Here is a 24740-nt window from a genome sequence, read left to right as displayed (position 1 = left end):
TTGCTAACTACTAGAAATCAGCATGAATTTGTCATGGAGAAGATTTGCCAATATTATATTTCATGTTTTGAATAGGTCACTTTCCTGAGCTATGCAAGATAAGTCTGATAAGTAAAATATAGACATTTGTCTTGATGTCAACATTTTTTTTTACAAATAGAATAAAATACTTTATTGGCCAAGTGTGATTAAACACACAAGGAATTTGTCTCCAATGTACGTATATACTCTGGGTGTATATGCAAAGCAGCAGAGTAATAATAATAGTGATTCCAATAAGAGGGGTAAAAGTGCCCTAATATGTTCTGCTTAGCAAACTAGATAGGTCTGATACTTACATAGACTGAGTGTAAGGTGCCTTTGATTTGCCTTTCAATGACCTCCTCGGACTCCAGCACTACTTGTGGAATGTTTCTCAGCAGCACTGAGAAACCTAGCACCATACAGCTAAATGATAATTGGCCTTTTACAGCATTTTCAGTAATCTTTGGATGTAGAGATATATGAAGCACCCATCAGGTCTGACATAACACTGGGTAGTGTAGCTAAATCCTAAATTAAAAATAATATCAATATGTAAGGTAAATGGTCTGAAAACACTAGAACAGACATGTCAAACACAAGGCCCGGGGGCCAGATCCGGCCCGCGAAGTGGTTTCATGTGGCCTGCGAAGCCATCCTGGAAACAGTGAGGGAACGGCCCCCACTGCCTTGGCCCTGGCCCTGGCCCAGAGACCCTCCTCCTGCCAGAGACCCTCAGATCTGTCCCACTCCTGCCCAGGCCCCCCTAGGCACCCTTGATGCGAACGATGTAGAGCTGGCCATGCCCACCCAGTAGGCCATACCCACTCTAGCCACGCCCACCCAGTAGGCCATGCCCACCCAGGCCACGCCCACTCGGCCCCCTGAGGGCAACCGCAATGCTGATGCGGCCCTCAATGAAATTGAGTTTGACACCCCTGCACTAGAATGAATTTTAACAGGAACAAATGGATTCGCGGCTCAGTTTTGAAGATCATATAGGAGCCGTGACCAGGGGGGCTTTTGCCCAGGTTTGCCTGGTGCGCCAGTTGCGACCCTATCTGGACCGAGATGCCTTGCGCACAGTCACTCATGTGCTCATGACCTCCCGGTTAGACTACTGTAACCACTCTCTACATGGGGCTGCCCTTGAGAACCACTCGGAGGCTTCAACTGGTGCAGAATGCAGCCGTGCGAGTTGTGATGGGGGCTCCCCGATACTCCCATGTAACACCTCTGCTCCGCGAGCTGCATTGGCTTCCGGTTGCCCTCCGGGTGAGATTCAAGGTGCTGGTGATGACCTATAAAGCCCTAAATGGCTTGGGTCCGGGATATCTGAGGGAACACCTGCTGCTGGCATCAAGTTCCCTTCGTCCTGTGCGCTCCCACAGGAAGGGCCTTCTCAGGGTGCCGCCGGCAAAGGATTGCTGGAGGGCGACACCCAGGGGGAGGGCCTTCTCTGTGGGCGCGCCTGCCCTTTGGAACCAGTTACCCGTAGAGCTCAGGACTGCCCCAGATTTTCGTTCGTTCCGCCGGGACCTGAAGACCTGGCTCTTTGAGCTTTCCGGCCAGGACTGAGAACTTTAATTTTTAACCTATTGTAATTGGGTTTTTTAATTAGAGTTAAGGTTTTTAGATTTTAATTAAGGATAATTTAATTTATTTTAATTTGTTATTAACTTTTGTTTTGTTATATTGTTTTAATCGCCTTGTGAACCGCCCTGGGTCCTACGGGAGAAGGGCAGTATATGTCTAAATAATAAATAAATAAATAATAATAAATAAATGCAAAGATCTTCACTTTGGAAACAGGTAAGAGACGGGGATTAGGGATACCTGGTTTCCCTAATACTGATGTTAGACAGTATTTGATTAGAAACTATATATAAATCAGCCATGCATTGTGGCTACTAAAAAGGCAAATACAATTTTAGGCTGCCTCAAAAGAAATGTACTTTTCAAATTATGCAAGCAATATTTTCACTACATAAGTTAGTCAATCCTCAACCTCAAGTACTCTTCCTAACAGTAATAATTGTTCCATGGAAAAACTAGTGGCCTTGAGAGAAAATGAAACTGGATGCATCTAAACAGAAATGGATAGAGATGTTATATTTTGGGTACTTGCAATGGGCAAAGAGTTTGCCTGGATTACGTAATTGACTTTATAGTTCTACTATTACGCTTCTGTGCACTGATTTACTGTTACTATACTCTTAATTGATTTGCCTTTGTACCTGTCTTATGAAAGGGGATGGAGGTGGAAATGTATTTGGTTGGTTCACCTCAATCTCTTGATGAATTTTAATATTGCAATACCCTTTCTCATCTGTAGTTTGGGATGGGACTTTGTGATAAACAGAGAGCTAGTCTGGGGTTGTGGTTAAGGCCTCAGGCTGAAAACTGGAAGATTGTGGGTTCTAGTCCCATCTTAGGCACAAAATCACTTGGGGGGACCTTGGACCAGTCTTTCTCAGTCCTAGGAAACAGGCCGCCTTGGAAGGGCAAACCACTTCAGAAATTTTACCAAGAAATTTGCAGGGACTTGTTCAGAGTTGCCAGGAGTAAACACTGAATGGAAGACACACACACTAAGTGATGTAGAAAGATGAGGCCAGAGTATGCCTCAGGGAATTCCACCACCATAATCTTTGCTATGGTGTATTGAGATGCCTCAGGATTTCATCTTGTTCCCCATGATAGCCAACACTTACATCCCTGGAAGAAGCACATTGAGGTTTTATCAGTATAAAGGTTCCAGGAATGCAGTTGAAATTGGTATGGTAGTTGAGGGCAATATTGAGATGGGTGAGATCTAAGAAACCAAAGCTTGAAGTGGAACAATGTAGAAATATTACAAGTTTGGAAATCAAACCTGAAAAGTGGATTGTATTAGATTTTGAAAGGAATCATATTCTTCCATGGAGTTAGAAGCATGCAGTTTGGGAATATTCCTTAATCTCTTCATGGCCTGACAAAGCTTGAAAACGTATGCTCTAGGGGGCTTCCAACACTGTCCTTCTGCAAGAGAACTTCAGGCAACCAAGAGGGTAAAATCCCATCTGTAGAACTGGAATTCTGCATAGCTGAAATGGCAGCAGGTGGCAAGTGAATCACTTCCGGTGATCCTGGTTTTCAAACAAAGCAAAAGAACAAAGAAGCAATTTCCCCATGATGAAAATTACAATCTACTACACTTTTACTGGCAGTGGATGGTGGGAAGGCATTGCTCACTTGATCTTGCTCCCAGTACTTCAGCCGGCAAGAAGATAGCCACCAGACTTGTAGTTCAGCAACATCTGAATGGCCATCGTTAGGAAAGGAAAGTGGAAATTTCCAAAATCCACCGAAGGCTGTTAATATGTATTAGGATCAGTTACATAAGGGAAGGACGTACGTTTTCCAGGTTTTCTGTTCAGTTTAAATGGGGAAAAACAGAAAAGTCCCCAAATGAATGAGTACTATTGTGTACTATGTTCTAATTCTTGTTCCTCCAATGCTCGTTTTGTCTACTATGCTATTCAAACTTCTAGAGAACTCAAAAGCTTTCACGCACAAACTTCTTTCGCAGCACCTTGCTTTCAGAAAGGGGACCTTAAGGAACCGTTGGAGTCGGGTTGCTGGGCAACGCAGTGCCTTCTCTATAAGCCTCCACAAAACCACTGCCTGGCAAAGAGGTAAATTGAAAATCCTCAGTCATACAGCCATCTTTTCCGGTTCCAATTAGACTCCTGCACGCTTGAAGCAAGGATGGGAAAGTACGCAACCAACCTAAATACTTATTCAGCACATCTTTTTGTGGCAGTGTGTTCATCACGTGGAGCGAATTGCAGTTTATCGATCCCAGTTCGACATCCTACAGCCTTAAGGCGTGGCAACCTTTTATTTACCTCAAATATGTAGCGATAGATATTATACTGTCTTTATTCCGAGGAAGCAAAATTGATTAACCTTAAGCAATACGCCCGTACTTTGGAGTTTTGGCCAAACACTGTGATTCGTGGAGATGTGTAAATTACATTCCCGTTTTTAACAACAACATAGCAGGCAGAGGATGTGCGAAGCTCTGCATCAGAGCTCCTCTGTGCTGGAGATGGGCGGTTTAGAAATATAAAATACCAAGATAAATGTTGGATTATATGCCAAATGAAGGGGTTTTTTGCGATTCTATACTCCTCCCTTCTAAGGAGAGTTTATGAATCTTTCATTAGGATAGCCTGAGTTCCTAGCAAGACAGAAAAGTCCTCGGTTTTGCCGTAACTTGCAGGATTTGTTTGCCCGAAATATGTAAATAAATACGAGTTTGTTTGGTGATATTTTTTTTTGAAGCAGAGGTTGCAAAAAAAACCCCAAGCGGCCAAAAAAGAGCTCACACCTTTTAAAAAAAAGACTCATATGTGAAGTTAGACTACTTCTCGCAATAGAGCAGCGTAGACTTCAACTCCCAGAAATCCCTAGGCAGCGTGGAATTGTGGGAGTTGAAGTCCACGCATCTTAAAGTTGCTGGTGTTGAGGGAAGCCCTGCAACGGAGAACCCGAACTCTCGTCGAAATGCCGCGAAGGGTGCCACTTGCGGGAGCGCGCGGCATGCTGGGAAGCGATCGGCGGGGATCCTTTTTGGCTGAGCGGTCTCCGGTCGGAGAAAGCGGGCTGGATGCCTGAGTCCTGTAACCTATCTTCCTGGAGGGCGAGTATCCGTTTTTTGCGTGGTTACTTTAATGAGGTAAGGAGGGGTCGATGAGGGTTTTGCATAAGACGGTTTTGTTTTGTTTTGTTACAGAGTCATTATCTTTAAAAGCTTGGTGGAGGTTAGGAGAACAAATTCCGTACTTTTCTTGAAAAGGCGCAACCACCGAGGTGTTCTGCATTAGGAAAAGCGGTGCACTGGTGCCTTAGAGCAAGGGGTCTTCAAACTTGGCCCTTTTATGACTTGTGGACTTCAACTCCCAGAATTCCTCAGCCAGCAAAGCTGGCTGAGGAATTCTGGGAGTTGAAGTCCACAAGTCATAAAAGGGCCAAGTTTGAAGACCCCTGCCTTAGAGTAAGAGAGGGGGAAAAGGCAATTTACCTCTTTCGCATATTAAGTATGCGCGTACACCTTAACGAGAAAGTATGTATTTCTTTCGTGCAGTTAGACCTTGAGGAATTGCCCAGTTAGTTGGGCAGTACGGTAGACGGTAGCAGCATAGAGTTAGAATCCATCCCGTTGGTTAATATATTACGCTGGCCATATCTTAAACGTTGATGCCTCTGAAAAGATCCTAGGTATATTTGCGAAAAATTAATACGTTAAATATTTTACAAAGCAAGGAACCTCCATATTCAACAGTAGTATACCACTGAATATGTTTGGGGGCAGTCGAGAAGTGAGAGAGCGGTGCTGCTGTGAAATCCCGTTTGCAATCTGTCCAGGGACCAGTAATAGGTCATGGTCTAATCCAGAAGAAATGTTAAAATTGATGATTTAATTTCTGATTAAAACTGATTCCTATGTTCGTGGTTTGGATTAAAAATTGGGAAGAAGTTGGGGTGGATGATGGGATCACCTCAGCATGTAGAAAGGAATTTGATATTTATCATCTTTAAAGCAACTTTCCTAATATTTCAACTCAGACTTCTGGGGAAATTGGTCCTTATATATCTAGGATAGGTTTTATGCATATTTCTCTTTCTAAAATATATGCCAGATTTGTATTTCAGAACAATCAGGTCCCAGTTACTGAATCTTTTAATAAAAACAAGCTTATCATCACATATTACTGAGGAATTAATTATTGCTTGTTATATTCTGATTGATGTTGAACTTCAACTCCCATCCCATATAATATGGTTTGTAGTCAGTGTACAGGTAGTCCTCAACTTACGACGACAATTGAGCCCAAAATTTCTGTTGGTAAAAAAGACATTTGTTAAGTGAGTTTTGCCCCTTTTTATAACCATTCTTCTCACATATGTTAAGTGAATCACTGCAGTTATTTAAATTAGTAACACAGTTGTTAAGTGAATCTGGCTTCCCTATTGATTTTGCTTTTCAGAAGGTCACAAAAGTTGATCACAGGACCTGGGATACTTCGACCGTCATAAATATGAGTCAGTTGCCAAGCGTCTGAATTTTGATCATGTGACCATGGGGATGCTGCAGTGGTCATAGGCATGAAAAATGGTCATAAGTCACTGTTTTCAGTATCGTTGTAACTTTGGTCACTAAATGAACTGTTGTAAGTCAAGGACTACCTGTATTCTTATTTAAATGTATTGAGAAATTTATAAATTGGATTGTTTCATGTTTTATTTTTCTGGCAAACGAATTAAAAGAACACCCTGACTTTGCTTCCTCAATACTATAATATCTTGTGAAAGAATCTTGAAATCAACATTGGAGAAATCCACAAGGTAATCTAGTTAATATCCTGTGATGCATTTTGGAAGTTTACTTTTGTTTGCCTGAAATTCTCTTTTACACCACGAAGAAGATGTAGGAATTCTGACTTTTTAAAAGTCTTGCCACTCTGTATATGTGCTGGGGCAGAGAGCGTTCAGATTTATTTTTAATACTAAAAAGATTTATAAGGCTACTCATCTTATACAATATTACCCTGGCTGTCTAACAACAGCTACATAAAAAAAACACTATATACTACTAAGATAACATTATGCTCCCACCCCAAATACATATACTGTATGTGTTGAACTCAACTCCCAGCTGTCCTAGTGGCTGGGGGAACAATTTTCCATGGCTTTATAATCCTAATCCTCAACTGCTGTGTGCATTTTAATGTGTTTATTATAATGGCAATTTGTTTTGATTCATTTTGTTTGCTGCCAAGAGTCACTTGTTGAGATGGACATCGAAACTGAATGAGTATACTGTATAAACAAACATGCCCAGTGATTTCAGTGAATTAATTTAAATATAAGTATCAAAAATGTAACTCATAGAATGTTTTTAAAATTGATTTAAGAAACTGGCTTCCCCATTTAGAAATTTTGATTCTATTAAGACTATTACATGTTTTTTTTTTGTAAATCGCATTTCTTCAGTGACTTACATTTCCCTTGTTGGAAGCCAAATTAGTTAATCCAGTTTCAAAAAATAAATAGCACAAGTCCATACCGATAGAAAACTGCAGCTGGCAAGATGAGAGGCGAGCCTGCTTTTTTTGCTGTTTTGAAAGCTTGTCTTCAAACATAGCTCTTTTATACTGAGCCTTTTGAACTGTTTGTAGTTTTATATTGATTTTAAAGCTAATTATAATTGCTTGAAGTTGTATTTACTTCCGAGGGGGTTAGGTTAGCAATTTAATGTAGCTTGAGACAGAAATGTGAGACATACTTTTAGCAAAGAAAAAAGGAAAGACAACTCACACATTATTCAATAAGTGTTGTAGGAATCCCAGGCTGGAACAGATGAGCTGTCATTTCTGTTTCAGTTTTGAGAAGGTGCCATGGATCAGTACAGCATTCTTGGCCGTATTGGAGAAGGAGCCCACGGCATTGTTTTCAAAGCCAAGAATATAGAAGTAAGTGGATTTCCTCATGATCTCTGAGGCCAATGTAGCCAGCTTTGGGGTTTTTTTGTTTTTGTTTTTCTCTCTCTCAAGTTCTCAGGATGAACATCCGCTTCCAATTTTTATTTTGCTCTCTTACCTGGCAGACTGGGGAGACTGTGGCCCTGAAGAAAGTGGCTCTCCGCAAGCTGGAGGATGGGATCCCCAACCAAGCCCTGAGGGAGATCAAGGCTTTGCAGGAGATTGAGGAAAACCAGCACGTGAGTAGCTTGTGGAAATGACGATTCATGGACCAGCTTCCTTCGAATTCCATCTCAGGCTAGGCCTCCGGTAAACTTATATTTCAGAACAAATTAGCCTGGTTTATGTATTGCACTAAGGCAGGGGTAGGCAACCTCGGCTCTTTTATGACTCGTGGACTTCAACTCCCAGAATTCCTGAGCCAGCCATGCCATGCTGGCTCAGGAATTCTGGGAGTTGAAGTCCACGAGTCATAAAAGAGCCGAGGTTGCCTACCCCTGCACTAAGGCATAATAACCTGGGAGAGAGTGTTGGGAATTCAGATAAAGTTTTAACACACTTTTATTATTGTATTATATTGGGCATAATTATTGAATTCTTTTTAATCTCTTTTTTAACTTTTGTATTTACATTTTGATATTTATTGCCCTGTACACCGCCCTGAGTCCTTCGGGAGAAGGGCGGTATAAAAATTTAATAAATAAATAAATAAATAAATAAATAAATAAATAAATAAATAAATAAATAATTAAAGATTACAGGTAAACTGAGCCATTTAACTTTGCCATAACTTTCCCCTCCACCGAAACATCTTGCTGTCACTCCCTTGATCTTCCAGAAACAGATAAAAACGGCCTATAATAATTACTATATTTTAATCTAAATGACTGGATAACCCATGCCCCACTGGGTCATTGTTTCAGAGATATTTCCTTACTTAAACAGAGAAGCAGAATGACCACAGATGGGCAAAAAAGCAGTGGGAATGGAAGGAATTTCCTGCCAGCTTCCCTATGTAGTTTCCTTGTAGGAAGTAGGTAAGGAGCATTGAAATCCTTCCTTCCTTCCTACCGTCCACCTTCCTTCTATGCTTCCTTCTTTCTGTCCTTTCTTCCTCCCTCCCTCCCTGTCATTATCTTCCTTCCATTCTTCAGTTCTGACTTTTTTTTCCTTTTCTCCATCCCTCAAATTTTTGCTGGCTTCTCTATTTACTCTGCTTGTGGGGATCTTGCAGGGAGAAAGTCAGTGGGGAAGCCAGCTGGAAGTTGCAAGTCAAAGGCCAGCAGGCAAAGGCCAGTGGCTGCTACTAGATGAGGGAAGGAGCAAAGAGGTGCATGAGGGGTGCAGGCGAAGAATGGTTAGTAAGGAGTGTGGTAGAGGTGCTGTGTTGGTTAGGAAAGATATGTGGGTATGCGCCAGAGATGTGTCTACTGTATTGGGTGACCTAGGTCTGGAAAGATGCCTGGAGGTGTATGAGAGGTAGTCATGGGGTGAATGGCTTTCTCAATAAACCATAATTAAACCATGGCAATGCAATGAGCTATCTTAAACCATTGAAGTTGATCTGCTGTCACATATCCATGCATTTTTCAGGGCAACCGCATGCCAGTCCAGTGCAGTGCAAATAAGAGTATGTTGCGAGTTGTTTAGCATTGCTCAAGCATAATCAAGGCCAGGAGGAAGAGCCCTTGCAAGTTTGGAAGACTGCCTCTTAATGGGACCGACTGCATGTCAGTTTTTCATTTCAGCCATAGTTTCATTCCATATAGCATTAACCTTGTGAACACTCAAGCTTCCTCCTTCCGTTATATATTCAAGATGGACAGTATTTAATATTTATTTGTTATGTATATATAGGGGTGTGGGTCCATACATATGTGTATATAATATGGTTAGGTGTGTGTCATGTATGTGTTCTACTTTGAGAGTGGGCAACTAAATTTCATTTTTGATGTGTGCCATTGTGCCCACAGTAAAAAAAATGACAATAAAGCTTATCTTATGTTGCTGGACACTTTGATTGAAAGTAGTTTTGAATGCTGACAATAATCTAACAATTATGCAAATAGTTCAGAGCTTTTTCCTAACTTGAAAACAAAACAAGAAACAGGCAGTCCTCGACTTACAACTACAATTGACCCCCAAATTTCTGACGATAAGCAAGACAATTGTTAAGTGAGTTTTGCCCCATCTCACAACTTTTCTTGCCACAGTTGTTAAGTCAGTCACTGCAGTTGCTAAATTGGTAACACGGTTGTTAAATGAATCTGGCTTCCCCATTGACTTTGCTCGTCAGGTTGTGAAAGGGGATCACATGACCCCGGGACGCTGCAACCGTCATAAATATGAGTCAGTTGCCAAGCATCTGAATTTTGATCACTCGACCATGGGGAAGTTGCAACGTTCGTGCGAACAATGGTCATAAGTCACTTTTTTTAGCACTGTTGTACCTTCGAATGGTCACTAAGTGAACAATTGTAAGCCGAGGACTACCTGTATGGGGGAATAAACAGAACATCAATAAAGTGATCATAACCAATATTGGTAGCAATACCGTCTGTAGCATTTTAATCTTTCACCAGTACTTTTGCCTTTTCTATTTCTGGTTCGCCTTGTAAGATGCCTGCCTCTGTCCTCAAGTTAACAGTTTTCAGCACTAACTGGCCTGTTTCCACCGCAACCTCCCTATCTCAACCCATTGCAAAATGCAAAAAGAGAATTTTGCCAAATGATAACAGTGCAATCATTACTTATTAACTGACCAGCTTGAAGAAGTTCAGTGAAATGTGTCCAGCATAAAGATAGGTTTTGGGGATGGGGGGAATAATATAACTTAAGGCTTTGTAAACACCTTCAGATGGCTTGTGCTGTTTCAGACACTCGGTCACTTAACTCACTACACTGAGGATGGATAGGCAACTCTTCATGTTATCAGTTGTGGGACAGGCCACCCAATATTGAATCCAATTTGTGTAACTTCTCTCTTTTAGGTGGTGCAACTGAAAGATGTTTTCCCTCATGGCACAGGGTTTGTGCTGGTATTTGAGTACATGCTGTCTGATTTATCCGAGGTGATCCGCAACTCTGAACAGCCACTTACTGAAGCCCAAGTGAAAGGCTACATGATGATGCTGCTCAAGGGCGTGGCTTTCTGCCATGCCAACTCTATCATGCACCGGGTGAGGCTTGGTTAAGTTTGACCATAGGATGGCTTTCTTCTCCCAGGAAGGTCAGACCTTGTTATTTGACCCATTGAGGCTGTGCAGCCCATTCTTCCTTAGCTTCTAAGATGTTTTCCAATTCTTTCAGGATCTGAAACCAGCTAATTTGCTGATCAGTTCCACGGGGCAATTGAAAATTGCTGATTTCGGCTTGGCCCGGGTGTTCACCAGTGATGGAGAGAGACTGTATAGTCATCAGGTGGCCACCAGGTAAATACCCGTGGGCACGGGGCATGGATTGACCATTTAGCCAGGGAAGAGAGAACCAAACTGGAAGATGCTTCCATCTTCAACTCGTAGTAGCCACAGCTAACATGTTCAGTGGTGGTGGAAGTTGGACGAGATAGTTCGGTGACGTTCTGAGGGGTCCCAGCTTCCCTCTTCAGACCTTATTCCAAGACTCTTGAAATCAGTCCTAAATGTTAAGAAGGCTCTGGAGCCTTATTGGCACCAGGCTTGAAAATTGTGGAGATTGGAGTTAAGTTTCATTGTGTGAGACGGACAAAGTTGTGTATAATACGATTTGTGTACTCTTCCCAATTAGGTGGTATCGGGCTCCCGAATTGCTGTATGGTGCTCGAAAGTATGATGAAGGTGTAGACCTGTGGTGAGCAGCTTTGAGCTCTTTCATTTAATGAATCTGGATTGTTCTATCTCTGAGCTGTTTTAAGAGGGCAAACATGGAGAGTTAGAGATGCAGTTGTTGAACTGACTGTAAGCCTTGACCACAGTGCCATAAGGTATAATTGACAGGCATGGTTAAGTGGAAAATTGCCAAGGGAATCCAACATAATTATACTTTTTAAGAGAGGAAATTATAAAGCAAATGGTGAAGTAAAGTTCAGAAGTAATCTAATTTGTCCAAAGTGCTTGGACATTACTCAGAATCACTGCCAGACCTGCCCCAATCAGGTCCCTTAGGAAAGGAAGACCCTCGGCTCCATTTAGGTGAAATGATAGGCTCTTTTACTAAAGGTTGCTGGTTGCAGTAAAGTCAGGCTAGAACTAAGATTCCCACGCGACAGGTTACAAATTTTCCCCCCTCATCCTAACTCTCCCCCCCCTTGATCAGTTTGTCTTCAGCCAATGGAGAGCCACATATAAGTGTTTTGAGAATCACCCGAGATGTTTGGGGCAATCCACATTCCATTTTCAGGGTGTCTGGCCTTGAATACTGGGACAAACTGGTTCTTTGGTTCCTGGTCTTCGTCAAGCTGTCATCCCCCTTCCCTATCTCCCATCATATCCCCATACATGTTTATTGCCCATTCCCCCCCCCCCCCACACTTGCTTCCTCCTCCCTAGTTTTTGATGGCAGGATTTCGGCAAGACACCAAGCCGAAGATGGCAGAATTGCAAACACAATAATCAACATTTAGCTTTAAATGTATTTCCTAGATCGGGAAAAGCGTTATTACCATCATCCCGATTAATCAACAGTATTAAGGAAACTTGAAGAAAAGGAATATTCTTTCAGAAAAGGGAAGCCTTTCCCAAGTGAGGAAAACAAAAATGCATGCAACCCAACACAAAAGAAATGTTAAGTCTCCAATATGGAATGTTGAAACGGTTTGCATGGAGAAAAACCGTATTGAAATCAAGAATCAAAGATTTTCCACTGCATTAAAAAGCAGGAAACTGGTTAGGGAAGGGATTGAATGTTTGGATGGCAGGGATGTTCCCCCTTATTCCTGGATGCAGCTATCTCTTTTTCTCGCTTTAACCAGGGCAGTTGGCTGCATCTTTGCAGAACTTCTCAACAATTCTCCCCTTTTCCCTGGAGAAAATGACATTGAGCAGCTGTGTTGTGTCCTCCGGGTGCTTGGCACACCTAATCACAAGACCTGGCCGGTGAGTCCCACAACCATTAGCTTGCCCACAGGGATTAGGGCCCAGGGGCGGAGCAAGGACCTTTAAAAGTGAAGAAACCAATAGCCAAGTCCCACCCTTGTTGTTCTTTTGCTGGGACAGGAGATTACAGAGTTGCCTGATTACAACAAAATCTCCTTCAAAGAGAAGCAGCCCATCCCTTTGGAGCAGGTGGTGCCTGATGCTTCTCCACAAGCAGTACAGCTCCTGAAAGAGTTTCTGGTCTATCCTTCCAAGCAACGTATGCAAGCAGCCCAGGTAAGTTGGGGGAGGGGGAGCCACAAGGCTGTCAGTATGGTGCAGCATCCTGTAAAGACCAAGGCAAGGAGCTTTATGGGATTGCAACCTTCTGACAAGCAAAGTCAACAGGCAAGCCAGATTCACTTCACCACCGTGTCACTCATGTAACAACTGCAGAGATTCACTTAACAGACGTGGCAAGAAAAAAAATCGTAAAATGGGGCAGCGCTCACTTAGCTCATTTCTCACTTAGCAACATAATTTTTGGGGGGCTCAATTGCGGTCTTAAGTCAAAGAGTACCTGTATTGGCAGAAACCAGTATGTACGAGTCTTTGAAACTACTACATGTAGATTAACTACTTTGAGCCAGTTGTGACTGTCTAACTCTAAACCCAATGACCTGCTCAGTAACCCAGGCTGTTTTCTTAACAAAACACATTTTTCACACTTCAGAGAAAGTAGTGGACACGGAATTTTTATGGGTGCCAAATTTTGATAGATTGAAATTGTGACCCCGCTTTAGTAAAATTGCCTCTGGAGGTGAATGTCAGCTGCAAAACTACAAATGAAAGCAAGAGTACAGTCCGGATGTGAGATTGGATTGTCTCTTGCCATGGAAATCCTTTAGATTTTCTCACCTGTGGGCATCTTCCACTCCCTACCCCAGACTTAGCTTGTAACAAGGAAGCTTGAGAAAATAAGCAATGGTTTTAACAAGCCTTTTTGCATAGCCCTTGAGCCTGATCTAGGCTATGTCTAGGAATTCCCTAAGAGCGGCAAAGACGATATCCTTATTTGGGATGCTTATTGAAAATCAGCCTAGGAGCAGTTCACTTGTGAAATTTCTTGAGAAATTTTGCTCATTGAGAAGAAAGCCAAGTTCATTCTGTAACCACCAAAAGAGGGCGCTCCAACCCACTTTGCTATTTTGCAGTGGACATTATTTGTCTTGCCACCTTTTGCACAGCTACGAATGTCTGTTTCCCTAAAGATGCTTCTCTAGGTGATCAGCAACTTGTGGTACTAATTCAAAGGCAACACTATTCCACCTTAAATAAATAAAGAAAAAAAATACTAAGCACTAGTTGGGAAAACATGAGAAGATTTAAAGAAGGGGATTACATTCCCCACCTCATGTGAAATTCTGTGAATGAGGCGGAGGGATTGCATGGTAGAAAAGCTTGTTCAAACCTTGTTCACCCAGCATGAGTGGCCCATATAGGTAGTTCTCGACTTACCTGAGTGACCGTTCAAAGTTACAACCGCACTGGAAAAAGTGACTCAAGATGGTTTTTCACAGTTACAACCTTTGCAGCATCCCCATGATCGTGTGATGAAGATTCAGTTGCTTGGCATCTGGCTCATACTTATGACCGTTGCAGCGTCCCAGGGTCATGTGATCATTTTTTGCGACCTTCTGACGAGCAAAGTCAATGGGGAAGCCAGGATACTAACTTACCAACTGCATTGATTCGCTTAACAACTGTGGCAAGAAAGATCGTAAAATGGGGCAATATTCACTTAACAAATGTCTCACTTCACTATGGAAATCTTGGGCTCAATTGTGGCCGTAAGTCGAGGACTACCTGTATTCCCTTTGTGCTGTTAGCAGCCTTCCTTAGCTGACGTGGGTAGTCCTTGATTTGTGACCAGTTGCTTAGGAACTGTTCAAAGCTCCAACGGACCTACTCAGAGGGTACTTATGACCCAGATTCGAAGTTCCAACTCTCGGACCCCTCCCCTCTGCCCCCCCGCCCCCCGAAATTATAGGAACACACTCTGGTTGCTTAGCAGTTGGATTGCATTTATGGCCCTTTGCAGCGTCCCGCAGTTTTACAAGGGTTTTGCTGAAAATTGGCATTTACTTTTGACCCAGAGCGAACCATGGACTTACTTCACAATTGCAGCATTCGTTTAATGACTGCTGCAAAAAAAAAAAGGTTGTAAAATTGAGTCAGTCACGTGACTGGCCCACTTTGCAACCATACAACTGTGATGGGCAGGCTTCATTACAATTGTAACTCAAGGACTACCTTTACTTCCCATAATGCTCAACCCGTAGGATATCTGTGAACTGTAATCTAATTCCCTCCCTCCCCCCACAAAAAAATGGAGGGAGGCTTTCTGAGAGTGCCCGGGATTCTCCACGTGGCCATAGTGGGAGACCCTATGGGATTTGGTCAGAGCCAGCCAGATGATTTCTTTCTTTCTTGTTCCTTAGGCACTTCTGCATCCCTATTTTTTCACGTCCCCTCTGCCGGCCCACCACTCGGAATTACCAGTTCCCCAGCGTGGGAGCAAAAAGATTCGTCAGGGGCTCCAGCACCACCGTGATTTCCATGTGGAGCAGCCCCTGGAAGGGTCAGTTGTAGATCTGGAACTGGTGGCACCATATGTGATTGATGTATAAAAAGAGATTCGGCTCTTGTTCTCCTTTCAAGTCTGGCTTTTATACCATCTCATGAAGCAAGTTTGGTTCTTCATCCCAAGGCACTTCAAATCCTTGTGGGAAGGAGCTGGGCGTTTATTGGCTCTATGTGTGGGTAAACGCAAGGCTGAAACCCAGTGATATCACCCAGATGGGTGAAAAGAATCCAGGACTTTCAAAAGCAGAAAGGTGTTTCGACTTTTTTCCACCATGCACGGGCCTATTGGATGGCTGAATTAAGTATTTTCCGGCAGATATTTGGTGGCCCAGTTTCTGGGGCTGCACAAAAATACTGGGGAGGAGGCGTGTACAGCCTGCATTCATCCCCTTTTATTTTCAAGGGAACCCGTTTGTTGAGTGATTTGGTGGCAGCAGATGACAAAAGAGGGAGCCGAGAGCATGCTGAGCTGCCACGCTGGTAGAAGGACCAAGAGAAAGAGTTCTCTCCAAAGACTCACAAAACCCATCCAGTGAGGCATGTGACAAAATTCTCTCCTGATAATTCTTTTTCCCTCCCAATGATTTATTTATTTTTTATTCACAAAGTTAAAATACAAACTTTAAGCAAAAGGAAAAAAAACACAATGCGTACACATTTTGTTGTTGTTAGTTGTGAAGTCGTGTCCGACCCATCGCGACCCTATGGACAACGTTCCTCCAGGCCTTCCTGTCCTCTACCATCTTCTGCGTACACATAGAATTGTCCTAATATTCCTCCTGGCCATATTTTTTCCCCTTGGGATAACAGAACAAGGGCTAGATGGATTCAGGGGAAACAAGGTCTCTGTTCCTCTGAAACAGGGTAGGGCCTGTACCGAGTTTTGAGGCCTTACCTCAAGCCTTCCTTCCTTCCTTCCTTCCTTCCTTCCTTCCTTCCTTCCTTCCTTCCTTCCTTCCTTCCTTCCTCCCTCCCTCCCTCCCTCCCTCCCTCCCTCCCTCCCTCTCTCTCTCTCCTTTTTTCTTTTTTGTAATCTCCCTTCTTATGCAGTGGCTGTTATAACAGTTGATAATTAAACAGGTAAGCAATCAACTAAATTCCTAGGCTCTTTATTGGGTTACAGATTTGGGGGATGAACTCTGAGGAGCATGGGAGTGGCTTGTTGGGATCTCTTTGACCATTAAGAATACTCCTGAGGATTGCTGCCGCTACCCCAGATCGTGTGCTTAAGACCTGGCCTGATTTAGAAATCACCTCCCTAGATTTACTCTGATGCTTGATGAAGCAGGGGTTTTGTGGGGAAGAGGAAAAGGAAGAGAATAAATAAATAGTTGCTGTGGTAGAAAGAGAAAGAATAACAGTCCCTCAGGTTGACAATCACTGATGCAAAATCCTGACCTACCTAAAAAGAAAAAGTAAAATGATCACTCATTTTTGAATTTTGCGTGACTGCAGAAACAACCGCTAGTTTACGTGCGGCTCATGGCAATTGCTCTGTTTAATGAACTGGGCTATGTGTTTGTGTATAAAGTTAGCCTCAGCTAAAAAGCAAATGTAGTTGTTAAACCAGGGCCATTTGAATAGTTTATCCTCCTTCACTCTCTCAATTGAAGTAACTTATCCCCCATAATACACTTTTTTGTCTTCATTTTCCCGTATGATTTTTTTTAAAAAAAAAATTGAATTGTTATTTTTACCAAGAAACAGCTGGGCTGCCTTGTGACCTCAAACTGACTAAAGTTTTATTCCTTTAAAAGCCCAAAGCAACAGTTCTTACATAAGAAGTCTAAATAATATAGAGAATAAATAAATAGTTGCAGAATCAGCAAAACCTACTTTTTATTTATTTCATTTATTTGATTTTTATTTGTTTATTTTGCAAGATCTAGAAAAAACAGACATTTAACAGACACCTTTATCTGTTCAAACTTTTTTGTTTCCCACATTTTTGATACCAGGCCAGGATTTTAAGATTGTTTCCAAACATTTTTTCCCGCTGTTCAGTTATCAGCTGCACTTGCAAAAGCTTAAGGGAGCTAATTTTACTGGGGGAGAAAACCCAGCTTTCGTCAAACGTTATTTCAAAATGTTTGGCAGAAAACAAATAATGCAAGTTACACGAAGGATGCGGTTTAATGATTTGATCTAAGAAAGCAATCATTTTTGGCAGTTTGCAAATAAATTTCCCTTAGTGAAAGTAACTATTTGTCAGAGATGTTGATTCTGTACAAATCTGGTTGGGCTTTGTGTCTGACTGTAGAATGGGATATGAAAATTAATAAAAGGAAGGAAGAAAAGCAAAGTAAGCATCATAATTGCAGTGATGGCACACATCTGAGAAGAACCATACAGATAGTCCTGGACTTACAACCATTCGTTTGATGTTACAACAACACTGAAAAAAATTGACTTATGACCAGTTCTCACACTTAAAACCATTGCAGCATCCCCATGGTCACATGATCAAAATTCGGGCGCTTGGCCGCTGGCATACATTTATGACAGTTGCACTGTCCTGGGGATCATGTGATCATGATTTGTAACCTTCCCCAGCTGGCTACCAACCAGCAAAGTCAATGGGGGAAGCCAAATCCATTTAATGATCACATGATTCTCTTAACAACTGCAGTAATTTGCTTAAAAACTGTTGAAAAGTCTTAAAGCGGGACAAAATTCACTTATCTGCCTTGCTTAAAAACAGAAACTTGCGGCTCGGTTGTAAGTTGAGTATGTGTACTCTTCATAAGAAGTTTTTCTATGGGCCTCTCAGAACCTTTAGTAACTTATCAGGCCCAAAACCAAAAAAGACACACGCTGATTCTTCCAAAATGAGGTCTTTATTATTTCACACCTATAGGCAAAATCTTGCCAGATTGAGCACTCTACTATCTGTATCTAGAATATATTCTGTGAACTATTAGGGAGGGGCTGCCTTCACCCTCTTTCACCTATAATATCTGGGCTGACTTGACTCTTATTCCTCTGCAATGCACCCTGTTGGGAATCCACTTTCTTACTACACTCCATCACAGTAATGATCAGATTCCCAGTAGGTCTCCATTGCTACAAAGAACTCCACAATAAAAGAGTTCCATCCATGCATTCTATTCTCTTTTTCAAAAATACTCTATATATGGGGAATGATCCGGTCCTCAATTTAGCTATGGATCATTGATTAGATAAAGTATGGGACTGAGTGTTCCTGGGCTTACTCTAGCTAGACATTTGAGTCTTGGTGCTTTGTGTAGTAGTTGTTTTTAGATTATGGCAATTGCCCTGAAGTGTCTCAACAATATCTTCACTACCATGAAGTTTTCCCAACCATGAGGAGGAGGAGTGTTTTTTCCTCTTTAAAGAATATTGGTGATGTCAGTTGTATCCACATACAGTAGTCTCATAGAAAAGAGTTTACAGCTTGTGTGAGGAACCAGAAAAACCCTTTCAGATTAGGATCGGCATGGTGGAAATTCTTTTTTATTGCTGAGAGTGGAGTTGAATAGACTAGGATGGGTAAACTGACAGGCCCCAAGATCTTGACACTCCGTTGGGACTCCTTGGTTATTATCCTGGCTGATGCTTCTTTTCACCACACTGTCTGGCCTCTCAAGATAGCTTTATCTCTACTTGTCTATCCTGCTGCATCATGGATTAGTTGCCTGTTTCCAGCCTATGGGTGGAGCTTGGGGTGCCTAAAGGGCAAAGAGGCAGCATTTTTGGAGAATTTTTCTTTGCTTTACATTTTCATTAGTTCTGCGTAAGGGCTTTGCTTCTACTGGCATTTCTTGTTTCAGAATTGGGAGACTTAATACTTCAACTTTGCCCAGAGAGTGTGGGAGAGAGAGATACCCCATCTCAAAAACAACTCTCTGCATATGCTGTACATCAGATTTTACTCGAAGGAGTAAAGTCCATATTCCAGGATCATCTGAACCATCCTCTGGAAATTTAAAATAGGTGCTCTCCTCCTAAGGAACATCTGTTGTGGGGAGGTTAAAACCACTAGACTAAAAGGAAGAGAAAGGGTGCTCTACAAATACTAACATGTATTATTAATATTGAATTATTCTCTTTCATAGGGCTAATATATGGAACATAATATTCCCTCTATTCTCAAATATTCCCTCTATATCTCAAATACAGGAGCCTTGGTGGAGCAGTGGGCTAATGCCTCCTTAAGTAACACCAGCTGCCTGCAATTAGTGCAGGTTCGCATCCCACCAGGCTCAAGGTTGACTCAGCCTTCCATCCTTCTGAGGTAGGTAAAATGAGGACCCAGATTGTTGGGGGCAATTAAGCTGACTTTGTAATAATGCCGCTTGGGGGTGTGTGAAAGCCCTAATAAGCAGGCATATACATAGAATGAAGGCTACTGCTAAGCTTGTAAGCCGCCCTGAGTCTTCGGAGAAGGGCGGGATATAAATGGAATTAAAATAAAAATAAAAAAAATAAAAAAAATATACCTCTGTCCCTCATAATGCTATTTTCCAATCCTGCCACTGGCTGTATAGTAGACAGCACTGTAAAATCTTAAACTGATAAGGCAAACCAAATACAATCAGAAAACAATACGGCTCCATTTCCAGATACGGATGATAAACCGATTGTGATACTCACTGTGGAGCACTTCTGACTGAAGCTCTTACTTTTAAGGTTTCTTAATTGAAACCTGACTTGAAACAAGGTCAAACAAGGTAATTGGGGAGGTTGTGGATGGTGGGGAAGTGTTGGTCCTGGAGATATTTTTTCTCGGTACTAGGTTTGGATGAAGAAATGCCTGAACCGGGGAGGTATCCCACAAATGAAATAAATTTTAAAAGGTTGCAATTTAGTAGCCATATCAATTTTGTGAAAAGCGTAGGTCAACAGTTCTGCTCCCATTTGAGTTGGATTTACACACACACACACACACACACACACACACACACACACACACGTGTGTGTGTGTGTGTGTGTGTGTATACTTGATCATTTAACAGCCTCATGGATTAGCTCATTCACCTGTATCATCAGAGTATATAGCCTTTTTACACAAGAAAGGCTGTGACATGTGCCCTCTTAAGCAACTTTCCAGCCTTTCTTTAAACTAAAGAAGCTTCTTGGATGAGAAGTGAAACATTTTCAAAGGGAAAAAATCCCCCAAGAAAGTCCAGTTGCTTTTTGGAAAAAAACACCTTTGGGATAACCATGACCTGGACGAGTGAGAATCTCTATAGACACACATGAAGTTGTGCTAGCTAAGAATTTCAGACGAGAGAAATATGCCACCATTGAAAAAAGTCTTCTCTTTGGAAGCTTCCTACCTCATCTGAGATGGCAGAAACATCCAGAGCTGGTATTTTTCTACAAAGTGCCTGGATAGAGAGAGAGAGAGAGAGATAAATATGCCCAATTTCCTCATATCATGCTCTGTAATGCTCTAGACTAGCTCTGCCAAAATCCCACCCCATCACTTTCTTTTAAAAGTAAGACTCCATTAATCTCCATCTCCAGATATTCTCATGCATTGAATAGGGTTTTGAGGTGAAGATAGGGAAGGGACATTGAAACCACGAAATAAATATTTTGTCCCCAAACAGCCTTAGCAAAGATTTCTTTTGAATTTCCAAAATAGCATCTCATCATCCGCAGGATTGAGTTTCTGCCAATCCCTCTTACTAAGCCTCCAGTAACAAGTTCTTTCAATAGATCTGTGGCTGCCATTTTTAGGAAACCATCTGTTCTTTCTTAGTTTTGCCTGATTGACACTCCCACCAGGAAAAAGAGATTTTGGACTCTCGTCCTTGGTGGGCTAGTCTGGACAAATCCTTGCAGGTTCCTTGGCAAGATTTTAGAAGTGGTTTGCCATCGCCTGCATCCAGGTTGAACAAGAGTCTAGGCTCCAGGTCCTCCAGCCAGCTTGATGCTTAAAGTGAGACTAGAACTCACAATCTCCCAGTTTCTGATACCAATTTTAAGACCACCCCTCTCTTAAAGAGAAGTGGCCATCAATGGATCGCTTGAATCTTATATAACGATATAGTAACTAGACTACTGAAGCAGGCCTACGAAGTCCTAACTTTTAAGTCCATTCTTGGCCGTGGAAAAATACCAGATGAATTTTGACTGGTCACTCTCATTCCAGCCTATTTCAATGGGTAGCTATTGTGGGGAGTAAATCAAAAAAGTGAACACAAAAAATTTATGAAACATTTTTGTGCAAATTGTTGACTGAATAAAAGATAATTTCATCCATCATGGTGAAATTGGTGAAATTGCTAATGCTGTGGATAATGGGGCCTGTCCTTTAAGTGCCTTAAAATTATAATTGTAGCCCTGGTTACATTCTGTCTCAGTGTTGGGATTAGAGTACCTGTTGTGCAAACGGGTTGTGCAGAACTGGCCTTCGTGATGCTCTTCTCCTGTGGCTCCAGAGATAAGCCAACATTCAGAGAGTTGCTTGGACACCTCATCTGAATTTGGCATCTCCACTCTTTTCAAGAATGAACGCAGGACTGGCACAATATCGTTATACAAAAAGGCACAGATGTCCCACAACTTCAATACATTCTCAAAAAGAACAAGAATTTCAAGTTTCTATCCTTCATGCTTGTAAATATTTGGAATACGTGCCATCCTCAGTAGGCATAGTTTTATAGTCATTGGTTTGTAGCTTATCCCCCCCACTTTAAACAGAAAAGTCAGGAATCTTTCAGGAAAGCTATCATTATTTAGAAGACAATAATGGGAATGGAAAATGAGGCTGTAGCAGGCAGAAGAGGAGAAACAAATATGCCAGAAAGAGAGCTTTGTGTAGGAAAACATGGATTTGGAAAGGCTACATTGATCAAGTTTTCTTTCAGCCCTTTGAGGTAGACCAAGTCAAGAAACAAGCATGGTAAGTATTGCAGAAATGCTCTTCATTATTGTTGAGTAGAATAACAGAACTCTGAAGCCTGCAAGCGTTTCTCTCTGCCCCATCTCATAACATACAAAAAGAGGTTATTCTGAGTTTTTTCCCCTTATGCTTTCCTTTTCTCAGAGCAAACTTTTCTCAAAGTGCCCTCTTAACAATTTGCTTATTCCTTCCCTGTTCCCAAAGGCGCTTCTACCCTCTTGATAATATATCTGTATAATGTCTGTTTGCCATAACTATGCTGACTGCCCAACCAAGAGAAAGGTGGGATATAAATCATGAAAATAACTAAAGCACTTCACTTTTGATTGTTTTAAAATGTGAGGACTAGCCCCTTGACTTTGGCTCCCGTCTCTCTCACTGAAATGAGGCACGATCACTGACTTGCCCTGAGGAAATGTTCGTGTTTTGGCCTCTCTCCAGCTTTGGCCTTTTCTAGAATGCCCGACAGTAGACTACACTTTGCAACTGTTTTTCTTGCTCTGAAGGCTTCAGAGAAGTTGCTCGCCAGCAGTCACCCACACAACCAATGAATGTTTTGCCTCCCAGCTCTGCCCTGTCACTCAGAGCCCAAACCGTCAGTTCAGACTTCTGATAAGGCCTTATCAGAGCTGCCCAGCTCTGCTAGCTCAGAGCGACTTGCAGCTTTCGCACCACCCCAAGAGCTGGGCTGGGGAAAGCGGCAAGCCACATGATGCATCAGGCTGGGGAATTCAAGGGGGTGATTGAAAGGATTGGCTCTCAGGCACCCCTGGCTCAGCCAGGCCAAGGGATACCTGTGAAACGGTGGCAGGATTTGCAGAAACAAGCTTGCTAAAAGGAGGAAGAACGGCCATGCTGGCTTGGTCCCAAGCAACCCACAGGCAATTCAAGAGGGGTAAATCCCAGACTTCCTCGGTGTTGCAGTGAATGATGGGAATGATCATATCCTGCAAGCAATTTTATGGTTGCTTCCCTCTCCTCACATCCTCTATGGTGTCGCAGCAAAATGGGCCCTTCAGACACATAGCCTTACTAGGTTCCCAGCTTCTGTTGCTATTTGTGAGGGCTGTAGGGCAGCCTTTCAGACAAGCCAACTTCTAAGCCAACTTTCCAAACAACAACTGCAAGCAAGACATAGATTTTCTGTAGCATTTGCATTCTTACTCTTCAATGCTGTATTAGAGGTGGAAGTATATCTACGGTATATATTCTTCCAAATGAAATCAAGCAAGATTTGGAAGAGAGTAGAACGCTGCTGGGACTTTTTCCACAGCACAGGACAACATCTTATTTCCAAACACATTTTAACATTTTGCGGGATAGCTTTTGTAAGCCCTGATCCAATTACAATTAAATGCAGTATTTTAATGCACAAAAAATATAGTCTTCCCTGAGACTAAATCATTACTCTGGAAGTCTCTGCAATGATAACAGTAACAAGAGGAACAACAGTAACAATACATTGCAACAAAGCTAAATGGATGAATAATATTCAGCCTAAACATCTGGCCGACTGTGCAACCAACCAAAACAAAACAACGGGTCAGAATTTTTGCCTTGCTATCGTGGTCTGTGCTGCATGGTCTTCTAAAATGAGAATGGACTGGTGAACTAAACACGACAGTTGCTTCCCAATAAATCCAGTTGTCCTTTCCAAACCTCAGAACTTAACCTGATAGCACTTGCTGCAATTCACTATCTGAACAGGCAGACCTACAGCTCCAAGGAGAGGAAGGGGAGATTGTGCACTGCCGTTTTGCACTCATAAGTACCTATTTCTAGGCATCTGCATTGATATCAAGAGGTGTTTGAGCTCTAATTTCAAAAGCATTTCATTTCTAAGCTGGGGGGAGAAGAGGAATGGTGGGGGGAGAGTGTGAAGAGTGACAATTCCATCTGTAAAAAGCACCGTAGAAATTCATCCTAAAGGACAGGGTAGGAGCATCCATGCTTTAACTGAGACTAATTTAGAAAAATCAAAGAAGCCAGTCATTAGTTCTACCTCTCTGTCCTTCAGGATCACTCTCAGACCTATTTTTCCCAATCAAGACTAATTACAAATAAAGTCAGAGCTCTGCTTTGAAGAACAGCTCAGCTGGATCAGTCACCTTGTGGTGCGATGGGCGGCAAATAAATTTAATAAATAAATATATCAGCCCAAGAACTAGCTAGTGCAGCACTCTGTTCCCATAACGGCCAACCAGATGCCTTCAAGATACCCCAAGCAATCTTATGTCTCCTTACGTTTCCCAGCAATTGGTGCCCTACCTATTTCCAATGCAGGTCATGCATACCTTTGTGATCTACAGACATTGATAATTTTGTCCTCCACTCAATAACTATATTCTTTCACTTTTACATTCACTGTGGTGCCATCTATACTTTTCACTATCCAGACCCAGAAGTTACCACCTGCAATTTATACAACCTTCTTTACGTGAAAGCTCTGGAGAGCAGTAATATGAAGCTGGAAAAATGTGAGAAAAGAGAGAGGGAGGGAAGGAGAGAGAGGCTACATCCTTCCCACCATGAAAGACTACGCGAACGATATCTTACATTTCTGGATTCAACTAGTAAGAGATAAGACCACAACAGATATGTTACTTTGACGATTAACTT

The 24740-nt window shown here is 42.1% G+C and overlaps 1 protein-coding gene across 4 annotated transcripts in view; it reads left to right on the top strand.

The window, feature by feature from the left end:
• The window catches only part of CDK20 (cyclin dependent kinase 20), a 28282-nt gene extending 12377 nt beyond the window's left edge, over positions 1–15905 (top strand). For 2 of the 4 annotated variants that reach the window (XM_081317935.1, XM_081317936.1), the window contains 9 exons: positions 6337–6414; positions 7452–7541; positions 7676–7789; positions 10541–10729; positions 10860–10981; positions 11316–11378; positions 12499–12622; positions 12743–12898; positions 15103–15905. In XM_081317935.1, the coding sequence (XP_081174061.1) occupies positions 7467–7541; positions 7676–7789; positions 10541–10729; positions 10860–10981; positions 11316–11378; positions 12499–12622; positions 12743–12898; positions 15103–15291 (1032 nt within the window). In that variant the 5' untranslated portion in view covers positions 6337–6414; positions 7452–7466 and the 3' untranslated portion in view covers positions 15292–15905. Of the gene's footprint in view, positions 1–4092; positions 4745–5539; positions 6415–7451; positions 7542–7675; positions 7790–10540; positions 10730–10859; positions 10982–11315; positions 11379–12498; positions 12623–12742; positions 12899–15102 lie in introns of those variants that run through there. The other 2 variants (XM_081317933.1, XM_081317934.1) reach the window with 2 other exon arrangements.
• The last annotated feature ends 8835 nt before the right edge of the window (positions 15906–24740 follow it).

Source organism: Vipera berus, assembly GCF_964194415.1.
Source record: "Vipera berus genome assembly, chromosome: 2".
In the NCBI taxonomy this organism is placed as follows: Eukaryota; Metazoa; Chordata; class Lepidosauria; order Squamata; family Viperidae; genus Vipera; species Vipera berus.
Note: the sequence above shows the minus strand (reverse complement) of the source record. Positions and strands in the feature narration are given on the sequence as shown.